The sequence below is a fragment of the Paramisgurnus dabryanus genome, chromosome 21 (genome assembly GCF_030506205.2).
Source record: "Paramisgurnus dabryanus chromosome 21, PD_genome_1.1, whole genome shotgun sequence".
NCBI classification, from domain to species: domain Eukaryota; kingdom Metazoa; phylum Chordata; class Actinopteri; order Cypriniformes; family Cobitidae; genus Paramisgurnus; species Paramisgurnus dabryanus.
In genome coordinates this window covers 4732021-4747347 of record NC_133357.1, presented here as the reverse complement: position 1 = coordinate 4747347, position 15327 = coordinate 4732021, and the positions used below count along the sequence as shown (strand labels likewise).

General features: G+C 37.7%; 2 protein-coding genes across 2 annotated transcripts in view; both read right to left on the bottom strand.

The window, feature by feature from the left end:
* atp9a (ATPase phospholipid transporting 9A) overlaps positions 1–4847 on the bottom strand; it is a 70680-nt gene extending 65833 nt beyond the window's left edge. Inside the window, exons 1-4 of the mRNA XM_065285239.1 lie at positions 4715–4847; positions 3373–3517; positions 1064–1177; positions 868–976 (exon numbers count right to left, since the gene is read on the bottom strand). Of these exons, the coding sequence (XP_065141311.1) occupies positions 868–976; positions 1064–1177; positions 3373–3517; positions 4715–4782 (436 nt within the window). The 5' untranslated portion in view covers positions 4783–4847. The remainder of the gene's footprint in view (positions 1–867; positions 977–1063; positions 1178–3372; positions 3518–4714) is intronic.
* A 2868-nt stretch (positions 4848–7715) lies between these two features.
* On the bottom strand, positions 7716–15021 carry sall4 (spalt-like transcription factor 4). The gene is made up of 4 exons (XM_065285240.2): positions 14814–15021; positions 10369–12837; positions 9962–10266; positions 7716–9830 (listed from the first exon to the last, which is right to left on the bottom strand). The coding sequence occupies exons 1-4, from the start codon at positions 14878–14880 to the stop codon at positions 9408–9410; spliced, it is 3264 nt and encodes a 1087-aa protein (XP_065141312.1). The 5' UTR covers positions 14881–15021; the 3' UTR covers positions 7716–9407.
* Positions 15022–15327: the final 306 nt, after the last annotated feature.

The following is a 15327-nucleotide window of genomic DNA, read 5'->3' as shown; positions in this document are numbered from 1 at the left end:
TATTCACACCTATTTCACGTACTACGGCTTTTGATCAGTAAGTCCTTATCGATCTGAAATCACTGTTAGTTTAAGTCGTTTATAACATGCATTTGAAAAAGCAAACATAATTATTATACATATTATTTATTATCATGAAAATACCTGAAAAGGTTTGAAGAACAGCAATATAAATATATCCTTAAGCCATTTTCTGGAGCTGCGCGTGTATGGTTCTTTGACTGCAGCGCATATTGAGTTTCTGCACAAGAGCGCCCTCTGGCATTGGATGTAACGGCATTTTACTGTAATTCATTGAGAAGCATAGCAAGCATCATCAGCACCCCTAAAAATATTTTGACTCCTCATTGCAAAAAATTTTCAAAACACATAATCAGGCCCGGTGCTAAAGAAAGTAAGCATGAGGTACACATTACACATAAACCAATAAGTTATTTATGTGTTGCCGTTTTTGAAATTACAGTGCTAATTTGTATGTTTACAATAACACAAGACAAACAGAATGTTAAGTAATTCATTGTTTTTTTCTCACAAACCTATTGTTTCACTCTAAAAGACATTTAACATTTATATTAACCCACTAGAGTCATTTGGATTACTTTAATGGTGGACGTTTTTGCTTTTTAAAGCTTCTCTTAAGTAGATAACATGACGGCACATTAATATAAAATTGTTGTGTTCAACTTAAGAAGAAAGTGACATACATTTGGAATGGCATGTGGTTAAGTAAATTATGAGAGAATTTTAAATATTTGGTTGAACTATTATTTTAAGAAATTAGCATAAAACCCATTAAGATCTACAAACAATGAGCGCCAAAGGAAAGTACAAAACAATTCACAAGAGCTTGAGAAAACCATCACTCACCTCTTGTGGACAGTTTGCTGTAGATCTGTGAATTGACCTCTTTGTCTCGCAGATAACATCGGATCTCTTCGACGGCTTCCCTCACAATTGTAATAATCAATACAAACCCCTAGGATCAAACAAACAAACATAAAAATCCATTACAATTTGATGGTGAAAATTAAGTTTAAGGCAGAAATATCATGCCGTGACGTACCAGAGGAACCCAGTATGTGTAGAGCGGACCCAGTCTGAGCTCATTGACAAACTGAGAGCAAGCCAACAGCAGAAAATAAAGGTTGAAGAAGTATTTGAACTGGTTGAATAACACCTTAACACAAAAGCACACAATCATTAGTCAAGCAGAAACAATTTTGTCTTACTTTGAAAAAAAACCCCACTTTGCTCTATTGTCAGACAATAACAAAGAAAAAACTGTGCTACAGAGATGATTTTTGAAGCTTATACAATAGTACTTTGATATATAAATGTACTTTCAATACTATACAATGTTGTCAAAACTATGATACTACTACAAAACATGTTTGCTTTTAATAATGCCTTAATAGGATTTTAAACTACACTTCATCATATTATTGCATTTTTTAAAGGATTCGACCTTGAAGTGCATAAAGATCAACTGAGGACAAGACATTTTTTTTGCATAACCACACATGCCTTCAAGTTTATGATGATGAGAGTTCTGGGTACTCATTTACAAAACACTGATCATTTTGTCCTTCAAATAGTTCAAAATAACTAGAAACTATTTGCAATGCAAATTATTTTTTTCCATACACCAATCTGGTCAAGGTTGTTTGTGATGCCTGCATGACAAGGAAAATAGATTTTTACATTTTTGGCACTTTTCCAAAGCAAATCCCACCTCCCAGATTCTGTGTATGCTGTGGCTGGTTTTGTGGGTTGCTAGGCTGTTATGGGTGGTTGTTATTGGGTTGTTTATTTGCCCAGGTCATAATCTTTGTAATATTACAAGCTGTAGATATGGTATTGGTGGCTAGCTCTTTAAAAACATGCATGGCCTCAACAAGGTGCACAATTTAAAAAAACAATCATTCATTTTCGTAACACAAATGGTGCAGGACGAGTTACATAGTGAAAAAAACGAAAAAACACAGATTTTAAAACTGAATTGGATAGTGCTGCCTCACGATTAGTCACGACTAATCGTTTGCAGAATAAAAGTTTTTGTTTACGTAATATATGTGTGTGTACTGTGTATAATAATTATGTATAAATACACACACATGTATATAATTAAGAAAAATTTGCATGTGTATATACATGTTTATATTTATAAATTTATATTTACATGTTCATTTGGCTATGTGTGACTAATAAGCACAATCAGTGAATAATTCAAAAATAAAAACCGCATGTAAACAGAAGTGAAGAGACATGTAAACATCTTACTATGATTAAGTCCTTAGCTGGAAAATGAGCTTATTTTCAAAAAGAGTGGGGTTTCCCTTTAATCTGACTTTTGGAAGTTATCACATTATTTATTAGTCATTTTTACATCGTGAAGATATTGAGCAACAAGGTATAAAGCATGCTGAATCATAATGTGTACATAAGGACGTGTTTGTCATTTAACGTAAGTAAATTAAAACAGTGGACAGTATACGTGAGTTCATAGTTTGTGCTCTGCATTGGGCTATGTGTGACTAATAATCACAATCATTGAATAATTCAAAAATAAAAACGGCATGTAAACAAAAGTGAAGAGACATGTAAACATCTTACTGTGTTTAAGTCCTTAAAGGGACACTCCACTTTTTTGAAAATATGCTCCCCTATGGTTAAAACATTTGATTCTTACAGTTTTGGAATCCATTTAGCTGATCTCCGGGTCTGGCGGTACCACTTTTAGCATAGCTTAGCATAATCCATTGAATCTGATTAGACCATTAGCATCGCGCTAAAAAAAATAACCAACGAGTTTAGATATTTTTCCTATTTAAAACTTGCAATGATATTATGCAGCGCCTGAAAATAGTCCCCTTGGTTACTTTCACTATTTTCAGGCACTGCGTAATATCATTGCGCCTCCTGCAGCCATGTTACAGCAGCAAAGTCCTTGATTATTACGCCAGAACGAGAGTATAGTTCCTAGCTATATCTGCCTAGAAAATCACAACTTTTAATTTTCCATCGGTCTTAGTACACAATGAAACTACAGAAGAGTCAAGTTTTAAATAGGAAAAATATTGAAACTCTTTGCTAATTTTTGAGTGCCATGCTAATGGTCTAATCAGATTCAATGGATTATGCTAAGCTATGCTAAAAGTGGTACTGCCAGAGCCAAAAATCAGCTGAATGGATTCCAAAACAGTAAAAATCAAATGTTTAACTCTAGGGGAGCTGGAAAATGAGCATATTTTCAAAAAAGAGTGGAGTGTCCATTTAATCTGACTATTGGAAATAATCACATTATTCATTAGTCATTTTTACATCGTGAAGATATTGAGCAACAAGGTATAAAGCATGCTGAATCATTCTTACCCCAGGCAAGAAGGTGAAGAAATTGTATTTTTGGTTGTTTATGACGTTTCTTGGGTACCTCTGTTCTCTCTTTTCCGGATGGCCTAACCAGACGGTCCGAGGTCGAAAATCGCCGCCACCACAGCATCGCGACCATGGGCAGCACCTGTCATCACAAATATTACAATGTCTAGCCATTTCTGAGCATTTGAAAACATTTGACATAAACATGCTCAAACTGACACTAACTTTAACCATAGAAATACTTTCAAACAGGCTACAGTTAATATTTGCCTTTAACATTCAGCTCCTACCAACACCTTAATCAAACAATCTCTTATCCAAAGCTACATCGACCTTACACCTGTAGATACTCAAGCTGAATGAAAGCATAGGAAATAACACAGCACTGACATAAACAAATAAGTCAAATGTATGTATGATGTAAATACATGATGTATGGAAGTTAATAAAATGTACAAGAAAAAAAAGATTTTACACATCATTATATGTCAGATGTATCTGCCCTGAAAGAATATAGCCTATTATTATGGTGTTAACATATCATATATTGGTATTTTATTACAAAGGTGGCGTATTTCACACATGAACATACTGTTGTATACTTACTTTAATAAACCGTGGCAAATTCTAGTAGTATATTATAGTAATTAGGGTACTACACTTTGTTAATGTATACTACAGTATTTTGCAGCATTAACTATACTGATAAACTGCTTAAGTGTAGTAGACACTGTAGTATATTTAAATATTTACTATGGTAAGGTTCAAAAAAGTTTACATTAACAGTTTCATACAGTAAATAATAAAGTAAACTACAATATTTGTATGGGAATTGAAAACCGCAGTGACACACACTATGTACTATGGTATTACCATGTTTTAAGAGCCTAATCAAGTGCAAGTATCATCACAACAGGCCCTGACACATTATACATCAAAAATACATGTGTAAAAAGCAATTCATGAATGGGGAAATGCTGTTATTTATCTCCTCGTGCCTTTATGTGCAGGCGTGTCTCTCATTTTCACACGATACAGCGTATATCGCGATCTCTGACAATTCACCTGCGTTAACATCCGGAACAAGGATGTGCCTATCCTACACATACACACACATCAAAACAAAGGCCATGCTAAATAACAAATATAGTAACGTTTGTAAATTAAATAAATACCAAGTCGTCATAAAATATCTTCATCAATAAATGAAATATGCGGATGTTGTTTATCGGGCTGTTAGCTTCTATGCTACCTCCTGTGTGTGTGTCATCCATAAACAAGCCCGCATTTACCAGCTGGCGTGTATTTGCATGAGTTTTAGGTCGTGTAGTGATCTTACCCGTCTCTGCGTTTACCGTCGTGTCGGTTTTTGTGCCGTACGGGCTGTAACGGGATATTGTCCGTCATGGTTGTCGGTTACGGAGCACAGCAGTGGCCCGTGTGTTGGGCGGAGGCTGACGGTGTGAGGAGATGATGGGTTGGGCTCTGAGTCTGAGCAGCAGCTCAGCATGATGGGCAATGTATTTCATTCATTTACAATCAATATTATCTGGCATTGTTTTTGTTAAATTACTTTGAAATTACATAATGCTACGATATTTTTCAAAATTCACCTGCACAAACTCACACGTGAAGATACTGTACTTTAGTATTTACTATAGTAAATTGCTGTAAACTTTTAATATTCACTGCATTTTATTAATGTAGGCCTATAGTACAGTATATAGTTGTTTTAAACATAGTGTATTGCTACACTGTCGTATTTACTAGTATATTAAAACACTATAGTATCAATTTATTTTACTGGTTTACATCTACTGAAAAATCCAGCTAAGACCAGCATAAACTGGTGAGCTGGTTTTAGCTGGTATAGCAAGCTGATCTAGCTGTGTTTTGGTCACTTTTTAAGCTGGTCTAGCTGGACTTAGTTGGTCAGGCTGGAAAACCGAGTGGCCGGATGCATAAACTTCTAAGACTAGTCTTAAAAGTTAAACTTTTTAGACTAGTCTTAAAAGTTAGTCATGAATTTTTTCTCCAAGACTGATCATAAAAGTATGTTACATAGAAAGGTAGATTGGTCTAATTTAAATCCAAATAATAAGACTGATTAGCTCTAACTTATTGCTAGTTAGTCAGACAGACTTAAGATGCAGTCTTAACTTCACGGCTATGTTTATGCAACTGGCCACAGGTGACCCACCATCTTGACCAGCTTTGCTAGGCTGGGAGGACCAGCTTAAACCAGCTACTGCAACCCTAAACCAGCAAAAACCAGCTACCAGCTTATGCTGGTCTTAGCTGGATTTTTCAGTAGGGATATCAAAACTGCAGTGTACTACAGTAATTTTGAAATGTGGGTGTATTTTGTCATAAGTTATAAGAAAAATAGTTTTTATGTAAAAATCATCCTACATAATAAAAAACATGGGGCAATAATTTATTATATAAAAATATCTCACTATTACCATGACATGTTCATATCGTATTATGTTCATATACCATAATCGTTTGTTTATTGTTTTTTAATAAAGGTACCTGATTTTATAATCGCATTCTTTCAAATGACCTTGTAAATACCATGGCATGTGATTATGAAATTCATTCAGTATTATAGGATCACTATTGGATACAATGATTGTTTTTTTTCTGGAAGTTATCATTCCTTAAATATTAATCATTTGTGACTCTGGACCACCAAACCAGTCATTAGGGTCAATTGTTTTGAATGCTGAATAAACAAGCTTTTAGGATACACCATTATTTGTCCAAGATGCAACTTTTTATAGATCTGGAATCTAAGTGTGCAAAAATCTAAACATAGAGAGAATAGCCTTTAAAGTTGTCCAAAAGTCCTTAGAAACACATATTACTTATGATAAATACACTGTAAATTTGCTATAGTTATTCAGCTGTTTGCCAGTAACTTACTGTACACTGTAAAAAATTGCTGTAATTATGCAGTTGGTTGCCAGTTACTTACTGTAGAAGATAATGACTGAAATTGTTCATTTAACTTTGAACAAACTGTTCCCAGTAAATAACAAATGTAAAATCTACAGTAAGTTACTTGCAGCTAGTTTCCAGTAATACTGCAATTTCTAAAAAAATTTTACAGTGTAGATATAAATTTATGTTATCTCGTTTTGGAACCAAACTCTTTATTTATAGGAATAGCCAACAATACATTGTCAAAATTGTTTTCCCCCAAAAAATCATTAGGATATTAAGTAAAGATCATGTTCCATTAAGAAATTTAATAAATTTACTACCGGAAATATAATGTACACTGTTAAAAATGTCTGCAGAAATTATGGTAAAACTGGCAGCTGTTTGCCAGTAACTTACTGTAGATTTAAATATGTTATTTACTGGCAAAAGTTTGTTCAAAGTTAAATCAACATTAACAAGTCTTTATCTTTAAATAAAACTAAAATAACAGCCTCATGCAAAGCATTCTGGGAATCAAAATCTGAAGGAAATAGCAGAAAAAGGTTAATAAGGATTTCTGGTTCCCAGACTGTGTTTCATGATGCTGTTATTATATAGTTTTATTCTGTAAAGACAGATACTTGTTAATGTTTATTTAACTTTGAACAAACTGTTTCCAGTAAATACAAAATTTAAATCTATAAGTTACTGGCAAACAACTGCCAGTAATACGGTAATTTCTACAGACATTTTTAACAGTGATTATATTTACGGTAGTAAATTTACTAAATATCTCAATAAAACATGATCTTTACTTACTATTCTAATGATTTTTTTTTGGGGGGGGGGGGGGGGTAAAAACAATTTTAACAATGTATTGTTGGTTATTAATACATATAGAGTTGGGTTCCAAAACGAGATAAAAAAACTGAGTTATGTTTGTCAAAACATGTTTATTATGATGTTATGTTTTTATTGTGCTACTTGGCTATATATATATATATATATATATATATATTTATTTTAGTTATGGAGGCTTAAATCAAAACAAACCAACTGCAGTTTGAGTGATATTAATTGGAATGCACAATCAAAAAACTAGACTTGAAAAATATAAAAAGTTATCTCGTTTTAGAACAAAACTCTTCAAATATACTGCTAAGACTTATGACTGAGTTTGTAGTCCAAGTTTACCGAAAGAAACCATTCTATACTCTTAATTTTTTAGCACCCATCACTAAAGTATTTGTCATCTAAAATTGTCATTTTTTAGCTTGCAGGAAATTAGATTAAAATAGTTGTGTTACTAAGAGCTCCAATCATTCACCAGAAATGTAACCATAATAAAAGATCATTATCCCTGTCGTAACCGAATGGTAAATGAGACTGTAAGTCTTTGAAAAGTCATCCATGGTTTTATTTTCAAAATATCAGAACGAAAGAGGGGTTGGAAAAAGCAAACATTCACAAAAAAAGTCTACACTGTAAACAAGCCTAAAACAGACGCAACATTTGAACAATCATACAGACACGACCCCATTTAACCAAGATCTGATCTTTCTTTACATCTAGAAAAAGGCACAACTTGGTAAATGCATAATAGAAAGAGAATGTACATGAGGAGTCTGCCTATTCTGAACAAGTGTTGTGCAAAGTGTCTGGTGATACATTCATATATATATATTACAAAAATCAGCAGGTTACAGGGGAGGAAGCAACCATAACGCCAAACACAATGCAAAAAAAAAAAAGGTCTTCTAAATGAGGTAGAAACTTGACCAGCTTAAAGCTCACGGTTACTCCGCGTGCACAGTTTTGTTAGTTTTACTCAAGGGTGCATGACTACGATCTCAAAAACGTCTCCCTGCGAAAAAAAAAGTACATTTTTGATGACAGTGATACAAGATATCCAGGCCTACATAGCTCACAAGTATAAAATGTGTGGTAATGGAAAAATGTACAGTTCTAAAAGTCATAGGTCGTAAAACAATGTCAAGCAAGCTAACGTTCTCCAAGCAACGCATCCAAAAACAATTGATCGTAGGATAATGCTCAGCTCAGATAATTCTTAGCAGAATGAGGAAAATAAAGTGCAAGGACTGATTATGAGTTTCAGTTTGTACTGGCCATTCGCATTCCTATCAAAGGTACCAAATGAAACCGATTTAAATCTAACTGGCATTTAATAAGGACCACTGAAATCCCCATATAAAATCATGGTGGACACCAGAAAAAAAAAAAAAAGGTATAAAGCACATCTTGGTCTAAATAAAAAATAAATCTGAAAGGCCTTGCTTGCAATCCCGTGGTGTCTTTAGGCAGAACAAAGTAAAAAGAAAAAAAAGCATTCGAAGACAGGCACTTAGCAAAATTATTTTTGGTATTAAGCGCAGATAGAAACTACAGAGTCAAAAAATACATAATAACTTAGTGAAATCCAGTTTCAGAACAAATGTCTACACTATAACTACTCGGTCTATTAAGGAATCAGTAGATAGTGGATAGACAACCTAATAGACAACTTAATCCTCCAGGCACATAATCCAGCTCTTTGACACAGATGATGTATCGTGAACAATTACTTATGAACAAAATCAACACACAACAGGACTGCGAGTAGTCAAGCAGAGACGCCCGTAACAAAATGTAACCGGTTAAAACAAAATCACTCTCGTCTCTGAGGGCTTCCTGAAGGTCACGCAGAGCAAAGCCCAATGAAACTCAGACATAGTGTGTCCATGGAATAAAGTTATTTCAAGTAAGACTTACATTCAACTTCTAGAAACAAAACTTTTGACAAAATACCCGCATATATTAGAAAGAGAAAAGGAAATAAGAACTACAGTAGTTACAACAGAATCATCTAGAAGCATCACTAGTAGGTAAAGGGTCCAAAAATGAAGGCGTGGCCCATTTAGGCAATGATTTAACAAGGCTATGTACATTCACAATTTCTTAAAAAGGAACGTTACACATAAGAATTGATTGTACCGACCGAGGACTGCCTTAATAAATAGCCTAGTTCGTAATATCTCAGGAGGCTCCCCACAAGCCGAATCAGCACAGAATAGACAGTCGATCGGGAAAATTAGTCCTCGTACGCTTTAATTCACTTTCCCTTCCTCCATAAAATGTGGAAATTTCGCTACACTTTCGGATCCATTCTTTTGCATTTCGGCGACTGTGCCAGGGATGCCAGATTGAGAAGATTCCATCTTTGTTATTCCCCCAGTAGAGCCCACTAAAGGACCTCCAGCAAGACTTCCTGGTAGAGGAATGCCACCATTTTGGATGACCGAAATCTCGTTGGTCTTCATCGTGAGGCCGTTTGTAAAGGCAGCAGCGTACTGGTTCCATACAGATGGGTCAAAACTGATTGGTGGGGGAATCAAATCCTTGGGGGGCTGCATCATGTCGGGCATCATCTTGGACTCTGTGCCCATAGCCATCAAAGCCATTGGGTTATCCAACGACAGACGCTGACCTCGCCTCGCTGAATTATTCCACATGTGAGTCCCGACATGCACCTGCAAAATAAATAACACGAGTCAGTGAGTTGCCACATACATAGTATTGGAATAATTAGAATTAACATGAACATCTGAAGTCAACCATTTACAAATCTTCATAAAATACAAACATTAAAAGATGTGGTTACCTTAAGGTTGCCCTTTGTTGTGAAAGCCCTGCCACAAATCGTGCACGCAAATGGCTTTTCTCCCGTGTGAGTGCGTTCGTGGATCTGCAGAGCACTGGCAGATGAAAAGTTCTTGCCACAGGAGTTGCAGATATGTTGCTTGGCAGACCGGCGAGGACCGTTAGCAGAAGCAGGCGGCGTTGCTGCTCCCTGAGGAAGTTGGGAGCTGTACAGGCCGTGGGCACCTAAAGGACTTTCAGGAGGAATCTGCATCTCCAGTTTGACCAGACTTGGAGGAACCCTCATGTATGGCAATTGAGTAGAGCCTATGAAAAAATGTATTACAATTATGAAAAACAATTCATGATAGCTTAGGCAAATGGTTCTTCAGTGTAGACATAAAAGAGAAACAACAAAAGATAAATTACCATATTCCCCATTAGAGAATGGCAAGCCAGGCTCCTCTTTAATGGGTTTTGAAGTAAAACTAGTCAAGTCCAGCGCTCCATTATTTTCACAAAAATCTTGAGGTCCACCATCAGAGTCCAACCTTGCTTTAGGTCCATCATCTGGGTGTGTGGATTCTGGTGATTTTGACTGCCCGTTACTCAGAGGACCATCTACTGGAGAAGAGGAGTGAAATGACATTGAATCTGACACTGCTGGACTACGGCCATTCTTGTAGTCAATCTCTCCAGACCCTAAAGGTGAATCTTTCAGCCCGCCATCACTCTCAGAAGCAGTGCTGCTTTGCCGCTGTAGATTCAGCGCGGAGGTGAGACTCTTCATATGGTTCTCCAGGGCAGCAATGCTTGTAAACATCGATGGTGGACCTTGAAAAGACTGATCTTCTTTGGTGGCAGGATGAGGCTCCGTAGAGTCGTTCAACTTCTCCTGATTGTCCAAATCCATGTCTTGCTCCTCCATGCTCTCCTCGTGTTCATTGGAGTCCATGTTCTTCTCCTCAGTCAAGCTAACATCCAAAGCTTCAGGACTTTCAAACTGACTCTCAGGCATAGGGGTGTTGGGGATCTGCCCACCCATGTGCATACGAATATGCTGCTGGAGAACAATTGCATTTGTGAATTTCTTATGACAAATTGGGCAAGAGTGTTGCATTTTGAGGGGGGTGTTGGCCCTGTGAACACCATAATGTGCTTTAAGGTTGCCTTTGGTGGAGAAGGCCCTGCCACAGATTTTGCATTTGTACGGTCGCTCGCCAGTGTGGGTGCGGTAATGCATTTTAAGGGAACTTTGGCAGCTGAGCACCCTGTGGCATATCACACACTCGTTGGGGTCACCGGTCCTCTTGTCCAAGCCATCCACCATTTGCTGAAGTTTAGCTGTGCCAGAGCCATTCTCACCTGATAGGCCATTACCATTCATGTGGTGCAACCCAGCCAACGCTTCAGAGGAATCCTTGTTTTGATCCAGTCCTGACATTTCCTGACCAAACATGCCGGAAGAAATTGATGCGCCATCACTGCCAGATGAAGAGGGCCTCTGGGAGTAGAGATCCCCACCCACTGGGACATCAAAGGAGGGCTTAAATCCCTGGAGCGTTGATGGATGGAGACCTGAGGAGGGAAGCCCAAGCACAGATTTATTGTCAGCAAAACCATTTTCTTCCATGGGCAAGGACATGCCGTAAGGGATGCCGTTGTTTGTCGGGACGTTGTCCAGGTGTTCTGGTACGGGATGTGGATTCATCTTAATGTGTGGATATTTGTCTTTGTGTCTCTGGAAATGCACTTTGAGGTTTCCTTTGGTCGTGAAACGGTTTCCGCAGATGTTACATTTAAAGGGCCTTTCTCCGGTGTGTGAGCGCAAGTGGATTTGGAGCGCGCTGTCATTTCCAAAAGTTTTCCCACAGTACTTGCATTTGTGCTTTAACATGTTCTCACCCAAGCTATTCTTTGCCTCTGCAATCACAGGTATTTTAATTTTTGCCTTTTTAGAAGGATCCACACCTGCTCCAACAGCACCAAATGGACTCTGTAATCCCATGACCCCTGGAGATTGGGGAAGTAATGCTGGAAGCCGGCTAGCAAGATCTGGGAGCCCTTTCAAATCAGTTTTTAAGGGCAAGGAGCCCAAACTTCCAGGAAGGGACGTGGGGATGACACTGGACTGAGGTAGTTTGGCTTGCTTCAGGGCCTCCAAAGACAAACTCTGAGTTCGTTTTCCGATGAGGGCGGCCGCAGCTGAAAGCTGTTGGGACAGATGCGCACCCAGTGCCTTCAGTGGATCCACAGCAGCACCCACAGCAGGATGAAGATTATGGGGTGCCATCATAGCCACTTGTATACGTATCTGCTCGGTTAGCTGAATCTGCTGCAGTTGTTGCTGCTGGAGGCTGACCAACTGTTCCAAGATCATCGGGATTGAAAGAAGAGCTTCTTGGTGCGGTTGCGAAGATTTCTGATTGGAGGAGTTGGATGAATGTTGCGTCACAGCAACTTTGGTAGCAGCCATAGACTCAAGGGTCACATTAGAGTCTTGCATTTTGGACGAAAGCATGTAGTTCATTTCTGGAGTGCCAGGCATCTCTTGTTCTTGATTCGAGGGATCATCCTGGTTCAGTTTGAGCTCTCCTTCCATTTCGTCCATCTCTCCGTTGTGCTTTGAATGCAGGGTACTGGCAGACTGACCATCACCGTTATGTTCGCTCAGGAAACCATCTGAAGACTGCTGGGTGAATTCACGGGGCATTTCACTTCCATCACCGTCTTTCATGATCACAACCTGCTGACTCTTTGTGCAACTCATCTCGTGTTCCAAAAACTCAGTCTCATCGAAGAACTCGCCACAACATTTGTCGCAAACCCTCGTCTCCTCAGATCGCCGCCTCTTAGCTTCATTACCACCATCCTCTCTTTGACCATCATGCAATATCCCTGCAGAAAGATAAAAAGCCCAAGAGATGAAATAGTATTCAAGACCAACTTCAACAAAAATAAAGTGTAAGCATTTATTATTACATATATAACAAAAGAAAGTTACGAAGAGGTTTTTTATGATGCATTTTAAAATAATAGTGCATTGCATGTGCACATAAAAAAAAACTTATATAGCTGTACTATCTGTACTACCCCCCCCCCCACACACACACGAACAAAGCTATTTAAAAACCTACCAGATGAGGGCAGTACATACAATACATAAAAATATCATCCATTTGAAACAAGAATTTAGCAATATCAAGCTATTAAAAATCTGAACCCAAACCATACAATTTTAGAGTTTATAAACAACACATAAACATTTATGCTTAATAAAAATAAAAGTTTTTTTTTTTTTTTTTACATATGTGGGCTGTGGCATTCACTATTGTTAAAAGACCAGAAACTAGATCTGATAATGCAAAGCAGTCGCTCCAATTACAGAACATGCGAGACAAATCAGATTAGTCTATAGCAGAGCTATTGGGAGGTCTTTTAACAGGGCCACTGTTTAATGCAAATGTCGCCATCTCTTATGAATGAGAGAGACCACCTGTTAACATTCTGACAGTGGATCTGGACGTGTTAATTGTTCCCTTGTCAGCTTGAATCGCAAATAAAAAGTTGCAAATGTACGCGCATTGTTCTCGTGCCCGCACACAGTATGAGACATTTAAACTAAGCCAGGGTTAACATGCAACTATAACCATCCTCTCAAAAGTGCATTAAACTTTTTTCAAATGTGGTTAATCTACAATAGAAGCTTAAATAACTTGATTAGAAATCACAGAGTGACTAGACACGTGTTAAAACGTGCGTTTAAATGAAAGATACAATGTAACACCTGTGCATTCCTCAACTCACCACAAGAGGGCGTCTGATCAATGTACAGGGGATACAATGCATCTTTCAATACCTTAACAGCGCTGATTGTACGTCAACATAAGGGGGAATTCGGGCCATTTCACATGCAATGTCCCATTAACCACAGACTTTGATAAATAGTCGTTTAAAATATAACATGACACACTCCACGCATCATTTCATGTATAACCAATAAATAAATGCTCTCTCTGCTTTAAAAGTGAACACTTTAACATGCCATGCATAATATTCATATAGTTTACATTTGGGATTCGACCCCCTCCGCAACTTCAATTCCATCCCCCAATCCACGTCTCCATATGCGACCAAAAGAAACTGTGGGGGATTTATTGCTTTGTGGTCAAGCTTGTTCCCGACTCACATTTCATTCCGACCTGTTGAGCACCTTTGTTTAACGGTGGTCAGTGATACCAGCATCAAATATTAATACACGAGCACGCTCTGGAATATATGCATGCATCTATCAGCCAGCAATCCAATGCATCTCAAAGCATAAAAAGTCATTTATCTATAGGCTATATATAAAAAAAAAGAGATGCATGTATTCATTTGATCAGTGAATGTTCAAAAAGGCATAGTTAATCGATATCACCAAACTACAAATCATGTTCAACTGATAATACTACGAATTATTAAAATAATAAAACCACTAAAACTACGTAAAGTACAAGTTACAAGTGATGTAAAGGGAAAACAATCATTGTACAGTAAAAAGCTGACGAAAAACGCGTTTCAAATCCAATGCTACCGAATATTAGGCACACGCGTAAACAAACAAACTATCACAGTTAACAAAATCCAAACAGCCAAAGTGTCTCATTTTTACAAACCTCGTTGTCGCAACATTTGAAGTAAATATTCTTCCATCGCAAACTTTTGCGACTGATTTAGTAGTCTACCTAAATTTATAAACAGGCACGGGCAATCTCGAAAGGTCGTGATCCCCATCCAGGTCCGATTACATAATTCAGGTACGACTCAAAATGTACAAACTATACATATTTTAAAAAACCAAAAGAGGCATAAAGTTTGTTAACCAAACTTACCATTTTCTGTCGAAGCGGGCTCATCCGAATTAATGTGCTGTGGTTTGGATTGCTTGCGCCGCGACATGGTAACCTACGACCATCAGGGGCAAATAGTAAGGCTATTTAGTCCCTCTCCTTTAGAAATTCTCCAGGTCGGGGGAAATTAGCCCCTCGAGTAGAAATGCGCATGTCAAAGTAATTATTATTATCAATAATGCATTGCGATTTATCATGGTCTTCTGACAGCTGATTGGCTCTGGTCCAATGTGCTCGAGCATTATTCAAATGAGGCTTCATTGATGAGAAATGCAGAGTCGAGAGAAAGGGGGAGGGATATGTGAAAGAAAGAGCCAAAGAGAGAGAGAGAACGAGAGAGGGAGGGAGGAGTGATGCTGAAAGGGAGGGAGGCAAGTGCGCACGCGAGGCGAAATAAAAATGCAATCATTTTACAGCATTGACACAATCTCAGAAATCACAAACTGTAAACAGATTTATGGTTTGATTTTTAATGTAGTTTTTTTTTTTACGAAAA